The sequence below is a fragment of the Larimichthys crocea genome, chromosome XXI (assembly GCF_000972845.2).
Source record: "Larimichthys crocea isolate SSNF chromosome XXI, L_crocea_2.0, whole genome shotgun sequence".
Classification (NCBI taxonomy): Eukaryota; Metazoa; Chordata; class Actinopteri; family Sciaenidae; genus Larimichthys; species Larimichthys crocea.
In genome coordinates this window covers 14,483,456-14,505,648 of record NC_040031.1, presented here as the reverse complement: position 1 = coordinate 14,505,648, position 22,193 = coordinate 14,483,456, and the positions used below count along the sequence as shown (strand labels likewise).

General features: G+C 39.2%; 2 protein-coding genes across 2 annotated transcripts; both read left to right on the top strand.

The window, feature by feature from the left end:
* The first annotated feature begins 675 nt into the window (after positions 1 to 675).
* edc3 (enhancer of mRNA decapping 3 homolog (S. cerevisiae)) lies at positions 676 to 6,818 on the top strand. Its single transcript, XM_027272703.1, has 7 exons — positions 676 to 834; positions 1,056 to 1,221; positions 1,747 to 1,958; positions 2,048 to 2,386; positions 2,487 to 2,640; positions 3,291 to 3,508; positions 3,632 to 6,818. Exons 2-7 carry the CDS (start codon positions 1,058 to 1,060, stop codon positions 3,964 to 3,966), a joined length of 1,422 nt encoding a protein of 473 aa, XP_027128504.1. The 5' UTR covers positions 676 to 834; positions 1,056 to 1,057; the 3' UTR covers positions 3,967 to 6,818.
* A 130-nt stretch (positions 6,819 to 6,948) lies between these two features.
* Positions 6,949 to 21,084, top strand: LOC104940607 (tyrosine-protein kinase CSK-like). Its single transcript, XM_019260907.2, has 13 exons — positions 6,949 to 7,429; positions 13,465 to 13,562; positions 13,653 to 13,766; positions 13,914 to 14,026; positions 16,766 to 16,985; positions 17,818 to 17,911; positions 18,006 to 18,071; positions 18,153 to 18,252; positions 18,348 to 18,438; positions 18,524 to 18,597; positions 19,218 to 19,413; positions 19,517 to 19,603; positions 20,029 to 21,084. The coding sequence occupies exons 2-13, from the start codon at positions 13,548 to 13,550 to the stop codon at positions 20,212 to 20,214; spliced, it is 1,356 nt and encodes a 451-aa protein (XP_019116452.1). The 5' UTR covers positions 6,949 to 7,429; positions 13,465 to 13,547; the 3' UTR covers positions 20,215 to 21,084.
* The last annotated feature ends 1,109 nt before the right edge of the window (positions 21,085 to 22,193 follow it).

Genomic DNA, 22,193 nt, shown 5'->3' with positions numbered 1-22,193 from the left:
GTGTGTGTGTGTGTGCAGGGACGCCGCTAGGAATTTTGGGCCCCATGACAAAAAAATCAAATTGGGCCCTGTCTGTGCAGCTGTTGTCACCATATCTCTAGGACCTAACTATCCCATCAAAAGCTTTACATAACTTTAATTAAAGTCTTGCAACTGTTTTGCGTCTTGTAGTTCAATAACTAGTACTAGCACAATATTTACTGCTGGTGATTTGTACATGCATGCAAGTCTGCATACAGTATGCAGTGCGATTCACTATTTGATGCGAGATTAAAAGCCACCATAAAAATGTGCTAAAGGCCATTTTTTATTTAACTTTTACTGCCCAAAACACGTAAAAACAAAGAGATAATTTCATTATTATATTTGAAATATATATACTCAATGATAATGGTTTAATAATTTTATATTGGTGTTTACCTATTTTTTTGGGGCCCCTGTCAGTCGTGGGCCCTTGGAATTGTCCTAACTTTTCCCCTGTGTGTGTGGTTTTATTATTTATAATAAAATTAATCAATTTACTTCTAATTGCTAAATACTCAAATTGTTATAGGCAACGAAACAAAAAATATACACAATAAACATAAACAGATTTTGTTTGTTTACACAAAGTTGAAGCGTTAACGGTTAAGCTCTTATTTTGAAAGAAATCTCTTATATTGGAAACCGGAAGTCATCATCCAGGAGCTAGCAGCAGCAGCAGCGGCGGCGGCGTTTGATTCAAGAAGCTGAAAGCAAAACAGTTTAAAAGAAAAAGATAGTTCTCGTTTTTTTTTTTTTTTTTTTTTTTAGCACTTAACACAGAAGACTGTGCGTCGCATTCATTCCGTGAAGGTACAACACTTTAACAGCGAGTTTTTTAAAAATAATTTTTGAAATTAGCGCTGTTAGCAACTTAGCCGGACAACAGGCCGATGCTACCGTTAGTTAGCTCAACTGTCCGCTAACGTCCAGCAAGTTGTTGTTTGTAGTTGTTGTTTGTAGTTGCTCCGCCGCCTCAAAGCTTCTTAATTTTAACAGCTTACAGAGACGCTGTGTTGTTTATCTGTGTGCAGACATGGCTGCGGATTGGTTGGGTAGTTTGGTGTCAATTAACTGTGGGCCAACACTGGGAGTCTATCAAGGAGAGGTGGTGTCTGTGGACCAGTCCAGCCAGACCATCTCCCTAAGACAACCTTTCCACAACGGAGTCAAGTGCCCCGTCCCCGAGGTCACATTCAGGTAAAACCTCATATTAACAGGGTTCCCACGGGTGCTTGAATTCCTTGAAAATGCTTGAATCTCAATTCAGTGTTTTCAAGGTTGTGAAAATGCTTGAATTTTTTGTGAAGTGCTTGAAAATGCTTGAAATTTGTGTGATGTCTATTTGTCACTGTTATTGCGCTATGGTAGTTACACAATACACCGCTCACAAGCTGAGAATACAAGCCAATTCACAAATAGTTAAAAATCAAAACAGTCAATCTACCACCATATGAAATAATGCTAATTAGACCCATATTATTATGCCATACAGTGGCACCGCTGCGCTTCCCATGACCATCATGGCAAACACAGTAGGCTACCTATTTAAAGGTGCTGGAAAAATGGAAAAACTGGTGCTTGAAGGTGCTTGAAAAGTGCTTGTATTTGTTCATGAAAAAGGTGCGGGAACCCTGTATTAAGTCGTTACTCTGGTTGTTTCCCTCCTAGTTTGGCGAGTTGTGTGTCTAATTGTTAGTATTTCATTTCATTTTTTCCCCTCAGTGCCATTGATATAAAGGAGCTGAAGATTTTAGATATCAGAAATGGCAATGCGAGGAACAGCTCTACAAAGAGTGCTCCAGTTGCAGTCCCAAAGTCTGATCCCAGGTCTGTGGACAAACTAAACTCTCCTCAGCACTGCTCGAAAAGCTACGGAGAACGTCACCTGGATGTACCCGGCCAGCCGAAAGCATTTCGTCGAAGACACAACTCCTGTGAGTGCAATGTAGTACATCAATATAAAAAAAAAAAAACATTTGTTGTTAGTATATTGATATTTACTTTGTTTTTTTCCCCATATCAGGGTCGTCTAGTAGTCGAGGGGTGAACCAAGTGACACCGAAAAAGAACGGGGTGAAGAACGGTCAGATGAAGCACCGAGATGATGAGTGTTTTGGGGATGGCATGGACGACGGGCTGGATACAGACTTTGATTTTGAAGGAAACTTGGCTCTTTTTGACAAAGCGGCAGTTTTCTCAGAAATCGACATATCGGAACGCCGTAACGGTGCGAGGTCACGCGGGACGCCTCAAGAGCAGACACCCTCACGGTACCGCCATGATGAAAACATCCTGGAAGCCAAACCTATTGTGTACAGACAGATTACTGTACCGCAGCCAGGGGCCAAAGAGTACTGCACTGGTACGTTTTTGATATTATTAGGAGTAGCCATGAATTTGGGATTTATCTATCTAGTCAGGGCATGGGCTGTTTCATATTGTTGTCTTTTTCTCCCATACAGACTCTGGGCTTGTTGTACCCAGTATATCCTATGAACTCCACAAGCGTCTGTTGTCAATCGCTGAGCGTCATGGTCTCTCACTGGAGCGAAGACTTGAGATGACTGGAGTGTGTGCCAGTCAGATGGCACTTACACTGCTGGGTGGGCCCAACAGGTGGGTACCTTGTACCATGTCGTCCTCGTTCAGTATGTTTTTGAGCAGGGAAAACAAAAAAATGTAAAAAAAAATTAAATACAAAAATTTGTAATTTATTTAAAAAAAGAAAAAGCAAACATTAGCTTATTCCTTTCCACCAATTGACATTTAGGTGATTCTGTTGCTCTAATTGCTCTTCTTTAAAAGTTAACAAGAAATTCGCACAGGAATTTTGCGGTCATGAGATTCCTTAAAAACAATTTCAGGGCTTTATCAGGGTGGAGATGTGGGATGTCCATAATAGTTTCTCTGATGCCCAGGAACCTAAAACCTGCTACACATAGGGGTGTGTGTGTGTGTTTGCCATGACATTTTTGTGTTTCCATAGATAATACCCAGCTTCAATCGAAAAATGTTGTTATGTAGTTTAAGAAATTAACCAGGAAACTGTAATGCTCCCATACCGTGGATCGAAATGTCATGCAAGGATGATCCAGCACTACTCACATTTGTATTTGTCATACGCATTGTGAGGTTGTGAGGTTACTGAAGCATACCTTCAGGATAAAATACACAAACACATAATGTTATTGTTTGTATGCTGGCATTATGTGTTCGGACAGCACAGATTTAAGGAAGGCAACTTAACGTTTTCGTGTTCCTTCCAGATTCACTCCGAAAAATTTACACCAACGTCCCACAGTGGCTTTGCTGTGTGGCCCTCATGTTCAGGGAGCTCAGGGCATCAGTTGTGGTCGTCACCTGGCCAATCATGAAGTGGAGGTCATCCTATTTCTGCCCAATTTTGTCAAGATGCTCGACTCGGTCACCAGTGAGCTCACGCTCTTCAATAAGACCGGTGGCAAACAGGTGTCAAGTATCAAAGGTGGGCATGTGTTTCTAATACTTTTTTTCTAATATATTTTTCACTGGGTTTTTCCCCACATTTTGCATTTATGGTGGTCAGGTCAAACAATATGCTTTGAGATTTTTCTTTCTGACCCTGCAGACCTTCCAGACACTCCAGTGGATCTAATCATTAACTGCCTGGATTGCCACGAGAACACATTCCTGATGGATCAGCCTTGGTACAGAGCAGCTGCAGACTGGGCTAACCAGAACCGAGCGCCAGTGCTCAGCATAGACCCTCCCGGTAGTGGACAGGGCCAGGCAGTGGAGGCCAAGTGGTCCCTCTCTCTTTGCCTCCCCCTTCCTCTAGCTGAGGGGGCTGGCAGGGTTTACCTGTGTGACATAGGTATTCCTCGCCAGGTGTTCCAGGAAGTGGGAATCAAGTACCTTTCTCCTTTTGGCTGCAAATTTGTCATCCCCTTGCACTCTGCATAATGTGACTAATGGTCACCACGACAGATTGAATTCTTCACCCTCCATGACCATTTGGGTTTTGGCGCCTTACTGTATATCCCAGAGCTTCAGCTGAGAGTTTCTAACCCATCAACATGTGAACAGAACTCATCCCTCATACTGATGGACCATTGTGTCTTACATTTGTTCTCCAAGAACTAAGTGCAGGGTAATTTAGGGAAGAGCTTTATAGAAAAACTAAATGTGTTGCCCTTGAGAGGCTTCAGCAGTTCTGGAGCTAACATTGTATTTACATAATATTACAAGGTGGGAACAAGAGTATAGCTGATGGGTCCAAATCAAAATCCCATAGTGTTCAGTTTCAAATTGAATAGGACAATCTCTGACTTTCTTAATGTCACCATAATCTCATTCCAAAGCCACCGGGTGAATAAACAGAGATCCACCATATAATACATTCAAGTGTGATGTTATTCCATTAATCTGAATAAGATAAAAGAAATCCATCTTAAGGTATATTGGTGTTCCCATTGCTATTGGCTGTGTGTATAGCCTGTCATCTTCTGCAGCACTCAGTAACTGTTCTATGAAGTTTTATTAAGATAGAAATTACATCTATGTGGAATATTTGTCATTTCTGTGAGTAGTGCTGGGTTTCAAACTGTTTAAAACAGGGCAGCTACTGGAGAGAATCCCAATATGAGAAGTTGTGTTAAAGTGGTGAATTAGGCTGTGATGATAAGGGCTTTGAGAAGATGACACAGCATGCAAAAACCTCAAGAAATCTTATCTTGTAGAGGTGATTTAAAAAAAGGTTTGTCATTAAAACGCTGGTACAATAGAGAGCTGAAGTCATGACATCATGTCGAGGCTAAACTTTCTCAATGAAACATGTTTCTGCGGTTTTCTGTCCATACAGACAATTTGGCCACTACAGCGGTTGCTGTAAGAAATCGAAACCCTTACTACGTTAGCTCAGAAAAAACTACAGCTTCCATTAAAATTAAAACCTGTGCAGATGCTTCAAAACACACTGTTAATGAACGCTTAGTTCCAAGTTTTTAGTACGAGTGTTACAAGAAGTCAAGTGATATTCTGAATGACTTCTCAAAAAGAACCTGAAAGTTCTGGTTTCACGTTGGCTCTCTATTGCACTAGTTGAAAGGACCATACCAGAGTGTTGGCAAGTTTCAGTTCCTTAACTACAAATCCTTTAACATCTCTGCTGATCTGTTTTTAAAATGCAGACCACAGTTTTACATTTTTGATATTTTTCTATTGGTTTCCAAAACTTGCTGTAGAGTATAAAAATCCGTTAGCAGACTCTTTAAATATGTCACGTAATCCATCACAGCGAACATCAAGTCTGTAACGTAGTTTAACCACAGATTTCAGAAGTTTGCACTGTTTTACACTGACAAAAAAAACAAATGCATCAATGACTTTTTCTGTGATGGACTAAAGTTTCAAGAGTGTCCTATTAGATTTTTATGTTTTATGGAAATGAATATAAGGGAACAGATGCCGGCAAGACAAAATATGGTTTGCAGATGGTTAGCAGTGATGTAAAGTGAAAGTGATTTGTAATAAATAAGCTAAAAAACCACTGGTATGGTCCTTTTTAAGATTCAAACCATGATTCAGTTTTGATCTTGCGGGTTCAAATGTCAAGAGTTTTTTATTTTTTGATAAAAGTTGTGTTGGTTTACAAAACAAGTAGCATTTCTGAAAGTCTAAATGCTCTGTGTGTGTGTGGGAGGGATTCAAATGCTTTTTATCGTCAATCAACATGCTGCACTATAGTACCCAGTTTGAACCAATTAGATTTGGTCTCCATGAGCAGAAATAGTTTATGGGTTTTTCTTTCCTGATGTTGTGGAGTACGCTTCTTTGTGTCAATAATTAGTTGTATTAACCATGAAACTAAGTTTTGTGCTTCTCGAGGCCTTGATAGAGGGGTTGTAGGAACCGACAGATCTGCTGCTTGTTCCTCAACAAGTATAGCAGTCATTTGAAATGTATCCAGAACAGAGGCGGTTGTATTTTGTTTTCTAATCTTTACTCCACATGCATATCGTGCATGTCGACTTGTCTTAAAAATCTTAGTCATAGAAAAAGCTGACTTGAATCAGGCAGAGGTTACAGATCTGGGTTTTTGGCTCGGCACAAACTTGTCTCAGGAGGATTACAGATTGTTGCGTTGTGTTTGTTTGTATCTGTGCACGTCAGACTGCACAGAGTTCAGGCGATGATTCAGTGAAAATGGCTTTTATGCACAGAGGTTTTGTCCTTTCTCCAACATTCCTCCGGCCTGATGTGTTATGTCTCATCTGTTGAGACAAGTCTGGCTTTGGAAACACCAGCCAGCGTTACTGAATGTGAACGTAAGACGAGTTTAGTTTCTCTTCTGGCCGCCAGAGGGCCCATGAAGCCACACTCAAAGGCGGCTCCTTCCTTCCTTGTTGTATGTACCGGATACTATTTCCTTTAAAGAATGGTGTTATTTCTCTGCAAAATGTGAACAGCCAGAAAAAAAAAACACATCTGGCTCCTTTTTGTTGTTGTTTGTTTGTTTGCAGGAGAGGTTGAATGTGAGATTGTTTGAGCGCAGGTTATGCTTCTTGAGAATTAGTTTACATGTTTCAGATTCTCAGATCCGCACTTGATGTTTATGACCATGTGAGGTCAGTCTGTAGATCATCATTTAACAACAGATTAAATAATAATCAGTGGGAGGTTTTGTCTAGACAGGACGGGACCACTATTTCCTTCTGTAAGCGAAGTTCACCATCGAGAAAAAAAAATGCAGTCCAGTCCTCTTTCTTGTGTCATGTCTGCAGATTAAAATAATAAACAAAACACTATTGCCTTTCCTTTGAAGACTCCTTTTTTTATTTCTTCACTAACTTCACTCAGATCGACTCTGAACCATTTTTGTCACCATTAACGCGCATGTGCACTGCAAAATCAAGGTGGGGCAAAAAAAAAAAAAAAAACTTGAACGTTTCTGACGGGTTAAAGGAGTGGGACAGCCCGAAGTTCACTCAAATTAGTACATTTATTTCATCGCTGCATTTTTTTTCTTCCTATCCAGTCGAGTCGTCTCGTTTTTCTGACTCACTTTACTTTTTTTTTCCCCACGTAAGAAGCGTCGAGCAGTGACACGCTCCTAGAAAAGTTAACTTTTAAATCACTTAAAGCCTTTTTTTTCTCCTTTGCCGTATGATGTTGACAGGAGACGCACCGACAACAGACCTGGCTGGTTTTATTGAAGTACTTTTGGACTGCTGAAGTCACCTGAGACAGATTTCACTTCCTCATCAGGACTTGATGTGTTTTTGCGCCTGTCGGGTTGTTGTTTTGTTTTGTTTGTTTTTTCCTTGAATGGGAGTTAGTCTGCTGTCTGCTCAGATGAGAAGGGACGTCGGACAGTAGCTGTGTCACCTGTTATTGTCTGAAAACTCTCGGATTTGCCTGCAAACAAGTAAGACTTTTATTTTGAAATTGAAAACGCCTCATAGATCCACTGAAACCTGGTAATATATTACAGTGACTGACAGCACTATCAGAGAGCGTTGATGTTTAGGAGGCTGTGACAAGTGGCACGTCCACAATAATCTATACTCCATTTTATGTGACAGTAATAATAATGCAGCTCAAAGTTATTTGCAGCTAAGCAAAAAATATTAATATATTTTTGACATACGTGGCCTTTTTAACATCCTCCCCCTTTAGACTTTTGCCACTTCCTCTGACTTGGGGTGCAGCAGTTGCATCATGCAGCTCTCCACATTTCTCTCTCATAACATAGATTGTGGTGTAGATAATGATCATAATGATCTGCTGGTTGCATATGGTGAGCATGCCTAAGCTACTACAGAGCCCAGGGTCTTTGTAGTTTTTCTATGCAAAGAAACTGCCTGTACTTGCAGAACTGTGTTGCTTGCAGAGTGTAATGCCTCTCAGTTTGATATTGCTTTCCTTCATTTAGTCTTTAGTCATATTCAGGAAATAATCAATCAAAAATTTGGATGAGCCACAAATGCATTTAAAATCATTTGCCAAAGTGAAAACAAAAGCTCACTGAAAGCTGTATTTGTCAGAGAGAGAGAGGAACTGAGGACCTCCGGGGTCTGTTTCAGGGTGATGCCGCCCCGGCTGAGACAGGAATTCCCTCAAAGGTCAGCAAGTTTTTGAAGAAGAAAAAAAAAAGAGGACATTTCGGTGTTGGCACATGATTCTCTTTTCAGAGTGTGGCAAAACTGTAAAGAAGCATTAAGCTCGGGAAACAAGGTGAAGAGAGCTCATGAAACCACACCAAAGCAAAGCTGCTGAACTGTAATGTTCCATGCATGGCTGCATCAGCAGAGCTGTATTGCATTGCACTGCATGATGTGCATAGCACGGAAGTGTCCGTCCACTGCTCAGGCACAGCAGCTTCCCCTTGCACTGTGTTCTTTCGATGAGTTTATCATTATTACCCAAAATGTCAAACATGTCAGACCTTCTTTGTGTCGTTTGAACTTTGGGCAGGAGTAAAATGCAAAGTGCCTGTCATTTTTGGATTCCAAATGAAAAGGGATTTCCCCCCCCAGACAAACAATCATTGATTTCTCTCTTCCTGTTGCTGTAAAGCAGCCTCGTTTTAAAGCTTCAAGTTCTGTGTTTACTTCTGGTAAAGCAGACACTATTTTAGGTGTACACTGTTGTGTATCTGCCTCTGTGCCTTGTGCTTAAGAGCCTCATTAAAGTGACACAATGACGGCCTGTACTGCAGGCCCTCGTACTCGTGCTTCCGCTGTTACATCCTACAGACAGTTGTTTCACTGAGCAGTGCTACTGCAGTCCAGCTGTTGCCCCGGAGGCAGAGCTGATTTCCTCCTCAACAGCATCTGCAGGCTGTCAGCTCAAGCTGTGTGAACCGTTGGCATACGCCCTTTCTTTTTCGAACCATACCCCATTTCACACCGCTCAGTGTGTTGGTTTGTATTCCTGCCAGATGAAAGCTCAGTGGATATGGACAAATATCATTGTTCCCCTCTCTCTGCACTTAGCTCTGCCAACCTGATGCTGTAATGGTGATGATAACAGGGCAGCGACATCAAAGCAGCCACAGAGCATCCTGAGGCTGGAGGGTCAGGATGAGGGCCAGGTTACAGAGACCCCCCGCCACTGCTGCACATAGAAGAGGGATGCACACAGTTAATAACACACATTGATGCTCAATAGCCAATGATGGAAGGTGGAAGAACAATCCTTCGCTTAAACGTTGTTGTACAAAATGAGATTAAAAATTTTAATTATTCTGTAGTAGATCTAGGTGCATGAAACAATCAAAATGATCAATCAGTGGAGAAATGCAGCCCTTATGCAGAGAGCACACTTCAACAGGCCAACAAGACTTGTGATGTCACAGCCATGCTCTCTGCATGGCCAACACTGGAGGCCCCAATCTGTTACCTGTGGTTGGCCACAAGACAAAATGTCTTGTTCTTACTTGAACTAGAAAAAGAAGTGTTAGGGAGGAGATGTAAAACTATGTTGGGGCTTTTTTGGTACAAATATATATATATATTCATATATATATAGTATATAGTATAGTACCAATACTTTAATCTAAAAATATTTCTCCTGCACTTAAAGTCCTACTTAATAAAAGCACATAAGTATTATCAGTAAAAAACCTAAAATATCAAAAAGAAAGTTATATCAACTCAGGATAAATTATATGTTATTACATATTATGTTGTTGTTATTAATACTTATGCATCGATGTTTTAACCAGTTTATTTACTGTTAGATAGTTTCATCCAGTGGACACAATCCTTTCAGAGGGGTAGTGAGCTTATTGTTGCCACATGAAAGAAGAAACAAAGTTCCGACACACACATTTGTATTCATATTCTGGCCTTTTCACTAATGTTTGTGGGGGGAAATGTCTCTTGAACTGATAACAACTCATAGATAACTGAAATGTGACAAAAGGTCCTGGACAGACATTCCTTTAACCACAAGCCAAAGAGAATTAAAGCTCCAGATTCAATCTTTAACGAGACGTTGTTAAAGATAAATCATTTTGTTTTATGAGCCTGTTATAATTTTTTTTAAATGTTAAAATGTTAATCTGAAATGTACCTCATAACCTAAGCTGTCAAATGAATGTAGTTCAGTAAAAGTACAATAATTCCCTCTGAAATGTTGGGGAGTAGAAGTATCATAAAATGGAAATACTGAAGTATCTCAAAATGACACTTACAGTACAGTACCATAAGTACTGCAAGTTTCTTTACACCAATGAGGACGTCTGTTTGAAGGTTGCCTTGTTATTCTTCAAAGTAACATTACAGACTAGCACATTTTTTGAGTGCCAAGCCCGTTCACAGGACCTCCAGCTCTCCTCACGTCACAGCTGCTTTTGCAACACCGAGCATGATCAACATATTCACCTCAAATGTCTGCAGATGAGACGAGGGAGTGGCAGATTTAAACAAGGCCAAAGAAGACATTTCTACATTCCTGTCCTGTCTTGCTTTGTGCAGTCAGGTTACCACTGATTTGTACAGCTTGAACTACAATTGACTTGCACAAAGCAAGAACTGCTTTGGTTTTGAATAGGATTGGTATGGATGCCAAGACTATGAAAAATTGGACTTGTACTAGCTGTATGTGCTTTGTATGAAGAGGCATGGCCCCTATTTATTAGCTACTTGTTAAATAGTGGGTACATTTGTGCGCTTTCCTGACTCCATTCAGGTTCAGTCAATGAGTTTGCTGGATTCCTGTTGCTTTCAGTCGGCTTTGTCATGCATTGCTTTGGCTGTAGCAGACAACACCTCTGTCATGGCATCGTTAGGTTATTTGTTACCTGTGTTTAAAGCACATTTCTCAACAGAGCAGTGGATACAAAGATGATTGTACTCGATATTACAACGGTTACGGCCACAAAATATCTGCAGAACTGAAGAATTGCTGTCATTTAAGCTGCTCTCTGGACACACTGATGATGATGGACTTTTCAATGAGACAGGGGTCATTAGAAGCCCAGGGGTCGGTAGAAACTTGCCCAATTCACAAAGACAGCCTTGTCCACTTCTTGAAATGAGCAACAGCTTCCATGTAGAGCTCTCTGGAAACGGCAGCGTGACACCATGACAGACTGAGTTCTGTCCCATTCAATCAGCTGCTGGTGGCCTGCTGCTGAGATGCATTCACTGTCCCAAAAAAGATGTATTAAAAAGTGCTGTTGTGTGTCAGCCTTGGCCCCGTTGATCCATTCCTCACTTGGTGAGATCACTTTCACCAAAGACACATACACAATCTGTTGCAAAGAATCATGTGCATGACTTCCTTCCTCAAATTAAAACATTTTATTTTTAGATTTCAGAGAAGACATTGAATTTCTTACCTACACTCACCTACTACAGGGTTAGTGTCACAGCTTTATTTTATGGATTACTGTGAAATTTTGTACCAACATTCATGGTCCACAAAAAAATATATAATAATAATAATCCTGCTGTGTGGTGATCCCCTAACTTTACCTCTATCATATCGACTTTTGTGATTTAGAGTCCCGACAACTGTTGATTAGATTAGATTACCTCATCACATTACACAACTGGATTACAATGTGATATGGTGCAAACAGTCAGGGTCATTGTAAACATCTGTGAAACTGTCTTTTCATCAGTGGTGGAAGAAGCAATACTGAAAGCAAACTACTAAGTAAAACTATTAATACTACAAAGCCAACATGGGCTCTGTATTTGTTACATTTTTAAACATTATATTATTATTGTTGGTGCAGTAACATGTCAACTATATTTTTAAGTTGTAACTAGCTGTGGTCAAGCTAATTTTACTTTTTACTTTTTTTTTAGACTGTTTACTTGCTGTGTCACAATGCATTGTATTGCATATGCTCATTATATGCTCTTAAAATCTGTGTCAAAGTAACCACAGGCACCGAATAAATGTAGTGGAATAAAATAATCAAGTAGCATAACAGTAACTCAGAAGTGTACTTGAGTAAATGCGTGGTAATTTCCAACCTGGTGGTTGGGATATCCTAGAAGGATTAGCAAAGGAGTAGCAAAAAGATGAATAACGACGTGAGAAAAAAAAATACATAACTCATTTATCTTCCAGCTTTTTGGGCAGTTTAAACCCACGACCTGAGAAGTCATCTGAAGAAAGTAGTTTGGTTTTCTTCACTGTGAGCCCAAAGACCCGTTTGCATGGGTGTAAGCTCTAAATCTTCTCTTCCTGTTATGAACCTCCGAACAGTGTGAAATGTCAAAGTGTAATGTAGAAAAGATGGGCTGGGATGAGCAGAGGCAAAATGGGGGTATCCTTCCTGGGTTGATGGGCGTGGGAAATGTGTCCAGATAGTTTTGTCGCTCGATACAAAGAAAGACAGCTGCAGTGCTCCACTGGGGACGACATCTGGCACATGTGATGACAGTCCTCTCTGCGACCCATGAGAATTTTTAGTCTCACATTTGGTGTCAGTGAAGTGACTGGTCATTTAGTCAAAGGTGTGACATACTGTAGAGGACATGTCAGATTGTGTTTTCAAGTAGAAAGTATCTGTTGTATCATTCATATTTTTAAGAGCCCCACCACGATGTCGGAGTATTCTAAATCTGTCATATGGGAAGTCAGTGTCATAGTAATGGACATGATGAATGCATGAGGATGTGACCTCATGTAAAATGACGGATCTATCTGAGCCAGGATTTTCCCTGAGCTCTGACCAGTGAGCACGCTGACTTGTCCATGGGAACTGATACAGGAAGAGAGGAAGTGTGGGGGGCAGGGGGGAGCATGACTTAATCCACAGCCGATCATTTCACTAGAACACCTCTGCTGTAATTTGTTGTGGATGTATCATGGAAACACAGCCCCGGGTGACTCAGGCCTAAGGTTACGGTTGCATTGGCTGCTTTATAGATGTAAAGAAGCACTGGGCTGGATGTGTCCCTCAGGCCTGGTCAGATCTCACCACAAGTTTGCATTCCAGCGTCGAAGAGAGCTATCTTGATTCCTACAAGGCCCAGTCATAGAGGCTTAGCTGGAGAGTGTGTCCATTTTTGGTCAAAATGAACCAGGTTACCATATAGAATACAAAGTATAAAGGATTCAGTATTATTCTTCTTTTTGATCAGATAGAATATTATTCCAACATATATGGCATAGTTCATTTCTGAGTTTTTAATTTGTGTCATTAGTCCATCAACACATTGAAACTTTGTCTTCATGTGCATACTATCACCCTGCGTCATGGAACATTTCTGCCCCAGTTGTGAAAGTGAGATTTAAAAAAAGACGACTTGTTAGTTCTGCTTTCTGTGTCAGTGAGTTATTTTTACTAGCACTGTTTGATCTGACTCTACAGTGTTCTGATAATGGTTGACTATACTTTGAATAAATGTGGCCTGCTGCACAACAAAACTACAAATTCATATCTAGAATGTGTTTAAAGTGACGTAAATATCTCTTTGCTGTTTCCCTTCTTAGGTACTGTAGGTGTGTGTGTGTTTACCAGCTCTAATGATAGCAGCTAGAAAGCATCTCCTATAAGAGGACTGAACCACCTCAACATGACAGAGATCCAGGTAAGAACTCAGACACCCGACAAGACATGTCTGATGAGTAAAAGATATTAAATGTGTTTACTAATGGATGATTTGCCTATGTTCCCGTAGACTCCATGGCCACAGGGCACAGAGTGTGTGGCCAGGTACAACTTCAAGGGCACATCAGAACAGGACTTGCCCTTTAACAAAGGAGATGTATTGACTATTATTGTCGTCACAAAGGTATGTTTCATATGCTGCCTTTTTCAGTCTGATTTATATTCCTATGAAGATAACGTTTTGCTTTTGAGTTCTTATGCAACGTGTGAATTTGACATTGACACTTGCTGATTGTAGATATGAAATAATGTCTGACATTTTGTGTTCCAGGATCCAAACTGGTACAAAGCGAAAAATGCTGCAGGCTCTGAGGGAACAATTCCAGCCAACTATGTTCAGAAAAGGGAAGGTGTGAAAACCGGAGGGAAGCTGAGTCTAATGCCGTGAGTACACAGATTATTACGGTGTATTTAGCTCTGATTCCCGGTGTCATCTTTCATTTTCAAAGTAAACAGGATTGGGTTTATACTATCTATATCTCTAACGTTTGCTGAGGAGTATCAGGTGCGCACAGCTCCAAAACTTAAATGTTGTATTAGGTGCAAGTGATGAGGAACAAAACAAACATGATATCGGCACTCAAACAAGTCAAGCTGAAACACATATATGACACCTCCACCATGACAGATGTCTAAGTAAAAAAACATTTCAGCTACGAACTGATGATGGTTTAAAGCTGAGATTGGTATCTTAAAGGGTGCAACCACAGCAGTTCTATGTGTTGTCTGCAAAGAGGGCTAAAATAGCTCATTTTTTGCCCTCTTCCTATGGCCCTGTGGTTACTGTAGGCAGATGCCCTACTTGTCGAGGCAGTGATGCTGTAGTTATGTCAATGGAGACCACAGTCGAGGCGAGCTGTGTTGTAATTGCAGTGCATTTGTGTCTGTTTCCAGCTCTGCGCAGTTTCCTGTTGTTTCTTTTCTATCACAGGCAGAAAAGAAATCTCAAATGTTTTTGACCACGTGACATGTTTCTGTACTCATGCATGTGCACATGTAAATGAATGACAGGTTTATTTATAGAGCTCTTGATCACAAAATTATGTCTCGGGTGACTTCATGAAGACAAACCTACCTATACCAACAACCAGTGACAAAAAGCATATAAAGATAGGTAATATCAAGTATAAAATGACTAAATATAGCTGTCAGGAATATTTAATACCCAGCATTGATCATAAATCATCAGAGTATATATATGTATGTATGTTCAATAATGTCTTTTTTGCACAAACAAATAGTGTGGCTGAGCTTCCGACCTGCTGAAAAATAATACTAAAAGAACAGACACATTTCAAGAAATGCAAACTGATCTTCATGTAAAAAATGCAGTTTTTTATGATTGTGAATATCACCAGTGATAAATGTTAGAGTTGAATGGTTAAAGGCGATCCTCTAATTTGGGGCAGTTATGGCATTATGTTTGTAAAATATCGTGTCCCAGCAACACAGAACAGAAAAGAAAAAACTGCTTCAGCAAACGTCTTCTTACAACTACAGCTGCTCCTGTTCCTGTGAAAACACCTTTGTCTCAGCTGTCCTTTAAGGTTTTTCTGTGTGATATTTAAATGTAACTTCCTTAATGGAGCCAGATGCAAATGAATTTACTTTATAGTCTGTGAGCCTGTCTATTATAAAACATGTCATGGTTGATATGCAAATGTCTGTAATCTATATCTCCAGGAGAGTATTTGTTTATTTGCATTAGAAGCCTATTTAAGGTTAATAATAACTTGGGTGTGTTACACAACAGAAGGGAAACAGTTTTCAAAGGCTAATGGAAAATAATCAGCATCACAGGCACAAAATGGATCCCAGCGGTATTTCCTTATTAACCGGCATGATATGCTTTCACACACAGACGTCGGTTTGACTGATAAATAACTCTTTGAACAGTCAGAGGTATCCTTTCATCTGTAGACAGAGGATATACATGTAAAAATAAGGGACTAAAACTAAACGTTGACACGATGTAACAATGTGCATCAGATCAGACTGATGTAGGAAATGGAAAATAATATCTTCAGCTGATTTTTGACGAGTGAGTCCAGGATTTTTGACAGACAGGAGGAGGACAAAATAATAATAATAAAGAAAATCAGCTCTTGCATAGTGTCAACACTAAAGTAAATTTATTTAATATCTAGGTTTCAGTCAAGTGAAATTCATCAAGCATTTCATACAATGAATGACAATACGCCTGCACATATATACACATGCATACACACAGAGCAATAAGATCAGGTACCAAGTAATCAACAAAAGCCTATAAGCAAACATACCTGGCAAGAAGTATATTATTAAAGTGAATCAAATTACCTACATTTAAATTATCAGTGGGTAATAGAAAAAGTAGGACTAACAAATGATCACATTTAATGCACAGAAAAGAGGTTTATTTTATTGACTACACAAATGTGGAATAGGTAGGAAACATCATAAATTTAGCACATTAGACTGAAAAAAAACTTGCACTTGGAGCAACTTTTAAGAACAAAAACATTTGCAACAATAGAAGATAGAAGAATTTATAGAAATGACAGATAGAATGGACAACGTTAAGGTCACTGCTGTCTCTTTCTTTTTGCATAGGGAGCATAAGTTTCATAATGTGAGGCAAATTGTAAAATTTAAATATCTGTAATAATATTACGTGTTACGAATAAAGTACTTTATTTTTTTTAAAACAAATGAGTTTCAGAGTGCGTGACAACAGAAAAGAGACTGTAAAATGTAAATATTCACTCAGTTGTTAGTTTATCAGGTATAACTGGCTGAAACAAATATGACTTTTTGCTAACCTGATTATTACTAATTTAGAGGATTTTGGAGGCTGCAGTTTGCAGTACTGCTGAACTGTATTGCATACATAATTAGTCTCTCCTTGGCACGAACAAAATGTTCAAAACAAAACACTATAATAATATAATGTAATACTAATATAATAAAAACACTGTGCTAACATGATCATAAAAATCAATATCTCTGAACTGAACTGAACATTAAATTATATAGTCCGGGGTTATATTTCAAGTGTTTTTTAATTCACAGTAATAAGATTGGAGTTGCGGTGGTCTCTATTTTTTGGGCGCATTGTAACCTCTCTGCTTCTTCCACTCTCAGATGGTTTCATGGGAAGATAACGCGGGATCAGGCAGAGCGGTTGCTTTACCCCCCTGAAACAGGCCTGTACTTGGTACGAGAAAGCACCAACTTCCCCGGCGACTACACCCTGTGTGTAAGCTGTGATGGCAAGGTGGAGCACTACCGCATCATCTATCACAACGGCAAGCTCACAATCGATGACGAGTGGTACTTTGAAAACCTCATGCAGCTGGTTGAGGTAATACATAAAATTAGTTTTTGTTTTATAAATATAACATGGTGATGCTCGTGTAGAGCTTGTGTCTACTGTATGTATTTGGTATTTTCCTGTTTCACAGTCCCCACGTCTCTGTGCTACCGCATAGACCACATACAGTTCCTGGAACAAATAATGAACAGGAAGTGTCAAAGAGGAAGAGTAACCGTATTCTGAGGTTCAGAGTTCTTTCACTCAGAGAAACAGAGACCTTTTACTCTCAAAATGACTCCTTTCTTCTGTGAAATGCTTATTATGAACAGAAGCATACTGTATATATCACACGGGGTGAAACCGACGAGTATGAGTAACTTAGTATGAGCTGTTTAAGGCAAAACTTGTCAGTCCTTTATATGTTTTGCTGATTTGACTATGCAGCCCTCTATTGGTCATTCTGAAGCACTGCTCGCTGGGTTTTAAACTTTAATGTTTTTTTGACATGTGCATTTTTATTGAAACGCTGTTAATGTTAAAACAGTGGTTACGGTTGTGTGCGTTAAGTTGAACTGAGAGCTGCCAGTTAACGTGTGAGTTTACAAGCGGGCAAAATAACAGGAAATCAAAAGGAAAAAAAAAAAAAGTCAACCCACAGCTGGATCCGTCAGCCCCTCTAGAAAAACCCGACTTGTCCAGGTGGAGGGTGCATGAATAGTCATTTAGTCAATGATGTGATTCCAGTGTTTTTGTGTGCTCTAGTAAAAATGTCTTTGCTTTTATAAGGCTATAAACAACCTTTGCACATCCCTTAAAGTGTTTTAATGCTGGCATTCCTACTTTATTTTAATTTCATTTTTTGGTTTTGCTCTGTTTGTAGCACTACACCAAAGATGCAGATGGCCTGTGCACCAGACTAATAAAGCCAAAGCTGGAGGAGGGGACGGTGGCTGCTCAGGATGAGTTTTCCAGGGGTAAGGCTCAGTTATGTCACAGTCTTTCTTGTTTGTGAAGCGTGTACAGACCTGTTATGTTTAAGCTGCATGTTGTTCCCTCTTTAAATGGCAGGTGGCTGGTCGATGAACAGAAAGGACCTCAAGCTGCTGCAGGTTATTGGAAAGGGAGAGTTTGGAGGCAAGTAGCTCTCAGGTTCACACAGGTAAAATTGGCTACGCTCATCTTGATGTTCAATGTTATTGTTTGTGATCATTCCAGATGTCATGGTGGGAGACTACAGAGGGACTAAAGTAGCTGTGAAGTGCATAAAGAACGATGCTACAGCACAAGCCTTTATTGCAGAGGCTTCTGTCATGACGTAAGAAAAATTACATATTTGTATTTTTTTTTCCTAAACATTAGTAAACAAGTAACATTTAAACCAAACATGTGTGTGCTCCTCGCCTTCCTCAGGCAACTACGGCATGAAAACCTGGTGCAGCTACTTGGAGTGATTGTTGAGGAGAATGGAAGTCTTTTTATAGTTACAGAGTACATGGCCAAAGTAAGTATCAGACTGTCTTCCTAATCATTTGTCAGCATCCAGAAGACTTTGAGTAAGATGTCACATGTTTGTTTCTTTCTTTCAGGGCTGCTTGGTTGACTACTTGCGTTCCAGAGGTCGGACAGTACTTGGTGGAGATGCTCTCCTTAGTTTTACACTGTATGTATTACACAGTTGTCTACAACATCTACATTTATACTGTAATAAAAGTAGACCTTTTTACAACTAGGGGTGCTGCGGAGCAATGATTTGATGAGCTGGTCCCCAAATTGTTTGTACATTGTGCTCTGCCTGCGTGCATATGAGATCAGGTGTGAAGCCTTATTTTAGCCACTGTAGAAGGAAGAGATACAAATGTGTAGTGGGATTAATATTGCAAAAGAAGGAGCAGCGTGGACATGCTGGAGTCGAAACCAGTAGAAACGAGTCGAAACCAGTCCCCCGGCAGTCTAGTCCTATAGCAGCAAGGGGTGACCTGAGTCAGCCCTAACTATAAGCTCTATCAAAAAGGAAAGTCTTAAGTCTACTCTTAAAAGTGTTGACCGTGTCGGCTTCCCGACTCCCAGTCTACATTTGGAGACTATAGGAACCCTGCATTCTGAGAGCGTATCGTTCTAGAGGGGTAGTAAGAGTTCTTTAAGATATGATGATACATAAGGACAAAACCATTATTATCTGTAAGAACTTCACAGTGCTCTTTAAAATTGATGTTTTTTTGTATGAAGGGAATTTGAAGAGAAATGTCCTTCAGGTTCTTCACTTTACTTGCACTTTTACAGAAACGTCTGTGAAGCCATGGCATACCTGGAGGTCAATAACTTTGTCCACCGAGACTTAGCAGCCCGCAACGTTCTTGTGTCAGAAGACAACATGGCCAAAGTCAGTGATTTCGGTCTGACCAAGGAGGCTTCCTCCACTCAGGATACTGCAAAGCTGCCTGTAAAGTGGACATCCCCAGAGGCTCTCAGAGAAAAGGTGCACTGTTGTTTACAAGAACTGTTAACCACGTTGTGGTAGTGTGCCTAAAATCTGACTGATTGAAACAAACTTACACGTATGTTTTTTTCCTAATCCATAGAAATTTTCCACCAAGTCAGATGTTTGGAGCTACGGTATTTTGCTTTGGGAGATTTATTCGTTTGGTCGAGTGCCTTACCCAAGAATTGTAAGTATTATTTTCTTTTTGGAAAAAATAAATATTAAAGAGGTAGCAGGGCATTTACAGTTACTTTTTTACCAATGTGTAGTCTGCTTAAGGGTACACTTAGGGTATGGGATGTGATTTTTATAGAACATAAGAATGTACCATATGCACCGCCTGTTGTACATATGTTATTTGAGGTAGTCTACATACAGGTTAAAAAAAGACTAGGAAATTAAGTCCTGAGCTTTCTATTAAGAAGAAGTACTGGATATACTCTTTAATGTGCACATATCTTTGATTTGATTTGATTTGATTTATTTAGCACATAGTTCACATTTATTTAGCACATCTTGCTTCAAATCGTCCTTCATGTAATACAGATCTCCCTGGATTTTAGCTACGTTCTATCAAAATCCTTACCACCAACCATTTTTTCTGTTCTGCAGCCATTAAAAGACGTTGTGCCTCGGGTGGAGAAGGGATACAAGATGGACTGTCCAGATGGCTGTCCTGAAGTGGTGTATAACATCATGAAACAGTGCTGGAACCTTGATCCTGCTGCTCGACCAAGCTTTCAGATGTTAAAGGAGTGGCTACAACATATCAGGCAAGGGATGGGAAAAAAACAATGAGAGATCTGACAGACACAACAGACACAAAAAGTGACTTTTCTTCCTCGTTTTGACGACTTGGATCATAATCTGGAAAGAATAAATTGTTTCTAAACTGTATTATTTAGCAAACTATGAGGTTTGATTTCACGCATTGCCCATAAACTGTCTTAAGTTTATATTTCAGAGCATCATCCCTAACCTCAAGTTGTTCAAACTGCAGTTACTCTTAATTACGCACTCAGTTGCTCTAATAAGTCTTCCTGCACTCGGTTATCAAGAGTGAATGATTAACTGTCATATCAACATGTCATTCCTTATAACACAGTGCTGCCTCAGAGCCACAGTGCCTTGACCTGTTTTTTTTTAAACATTTTATGTCCTTTACGTTGATATCCTTGGTCATATTGATGGCATGACTTCATTTTACAAACATATAGGCAGTGCCATTGTTTGACTAGGTTGACTGAGTCCATCATAGCCGTTAAAAGAGAAAAGATGCTTCAAAAATAGGAATACAAGTTTGATGTCATTACTCACTGTATTATTTTAGACAGTTTGCAGGTACATTGTTTCGCATGAGTGTTTAATTATTTTGTTAAAAGGACTAAGTTAAAGATAATTATGCAGCTTTATTTTTTCATTGTTGTTGAAATTTTTATTTCCTACTTGTGGATTCCTCTGTAAGTCAAGTCTGGACAAATGTCACCTTTACTACTGATACAGTAACATATTCAGCTCCGTCATGCAGACACCATTCCACCGTGGTACAGAGTTTTCCATCTGACATCAATAAATGTTTTATTTTGGGAATCTTTGGATTTTACCAAATTATTTGAATTTTTAAATGTACTGTGTTGCCATTTTCAACAATAAAAAAATATTTTGAAATTGTTTTGCGACAGTGAGAATTTTTTAACATCCCTCTTTATCAAAGTCGTCTAAGTTTAAGTATTTTCAATGTAATATCAAAGCAGTAAATAGTAGTTTAAACTTCATCAGTGTGTAACAGTGTACTGTAGTATTACTCAAGTAATGAACTTTGAGATATGTATTATTTAGCTGATAAAGGTTTTTACGAACTATCATAAACTATGATTCATTATTATAGTGCCATGAAAATATTAATTGCTTCACATTGACCGGCTCCAACATTTAATTGCTGCTGAAATACTAATGCACCAGTAGTAATAATGCAGCTACATAATGAATGTAATGTAATTCTCAAATGGGCCATTCAGCATATGTTTACTACTTACTAATACTACCATATCATTCTGATAATTACTGTACTTTAAATTAAAAGTTCTTTAATGTTTAAGTTACAGGATCTGAATACTATCACTGTTTTATGGTCTTGTGTGTTTTGCATATAAATGACTCCTCTGAATAATAAAAGAAAACAACTTTCCCCTGAAACTTTGTAAATAAGAAACAGATTTCAGAGGAGAAGTATGATAGAATCTTTCTTTTTATTTGCTTATTTTAATAGGTTTTATTGCTTAAATCAAATCCAGTATACAAACAAGGCAACAGTGCCATCAAGTGTGATTGAGTGGTGGTTTTTTGGTTTCTTCCTACATGATGGAAGGCTTTCTTTATTAATTATCATCATACGACTGACAAAAAAGAGATACACTGAAACTATCATCAAAGCCACCCAACAGTGTACAAATGAAGGAGTTGACAGTGATGTCAAGAGGAAACTCATATGAGCCGAAATACAACCACAAAGGGCTTATATACATCCAAAATATGGACATGCAGTGCCCAGTGCCTTCCTTGCTCAAGGGCACCTCATCTTGCCCAAAGGGAACGTTTTGCATCAGTAACAGTATTTACTATGACGTAGATTAGATTAGAAACAGCTTCAGATCACAGTTTAGATAAATAACACATCACATCAGTATAATTATTGTTTTTAATTGTTTAAATTAAATCAAGTAAGTTTTTTTTTTTGTTTTTAATAAATTTTCAAGAAATAACAGAACATACATAAC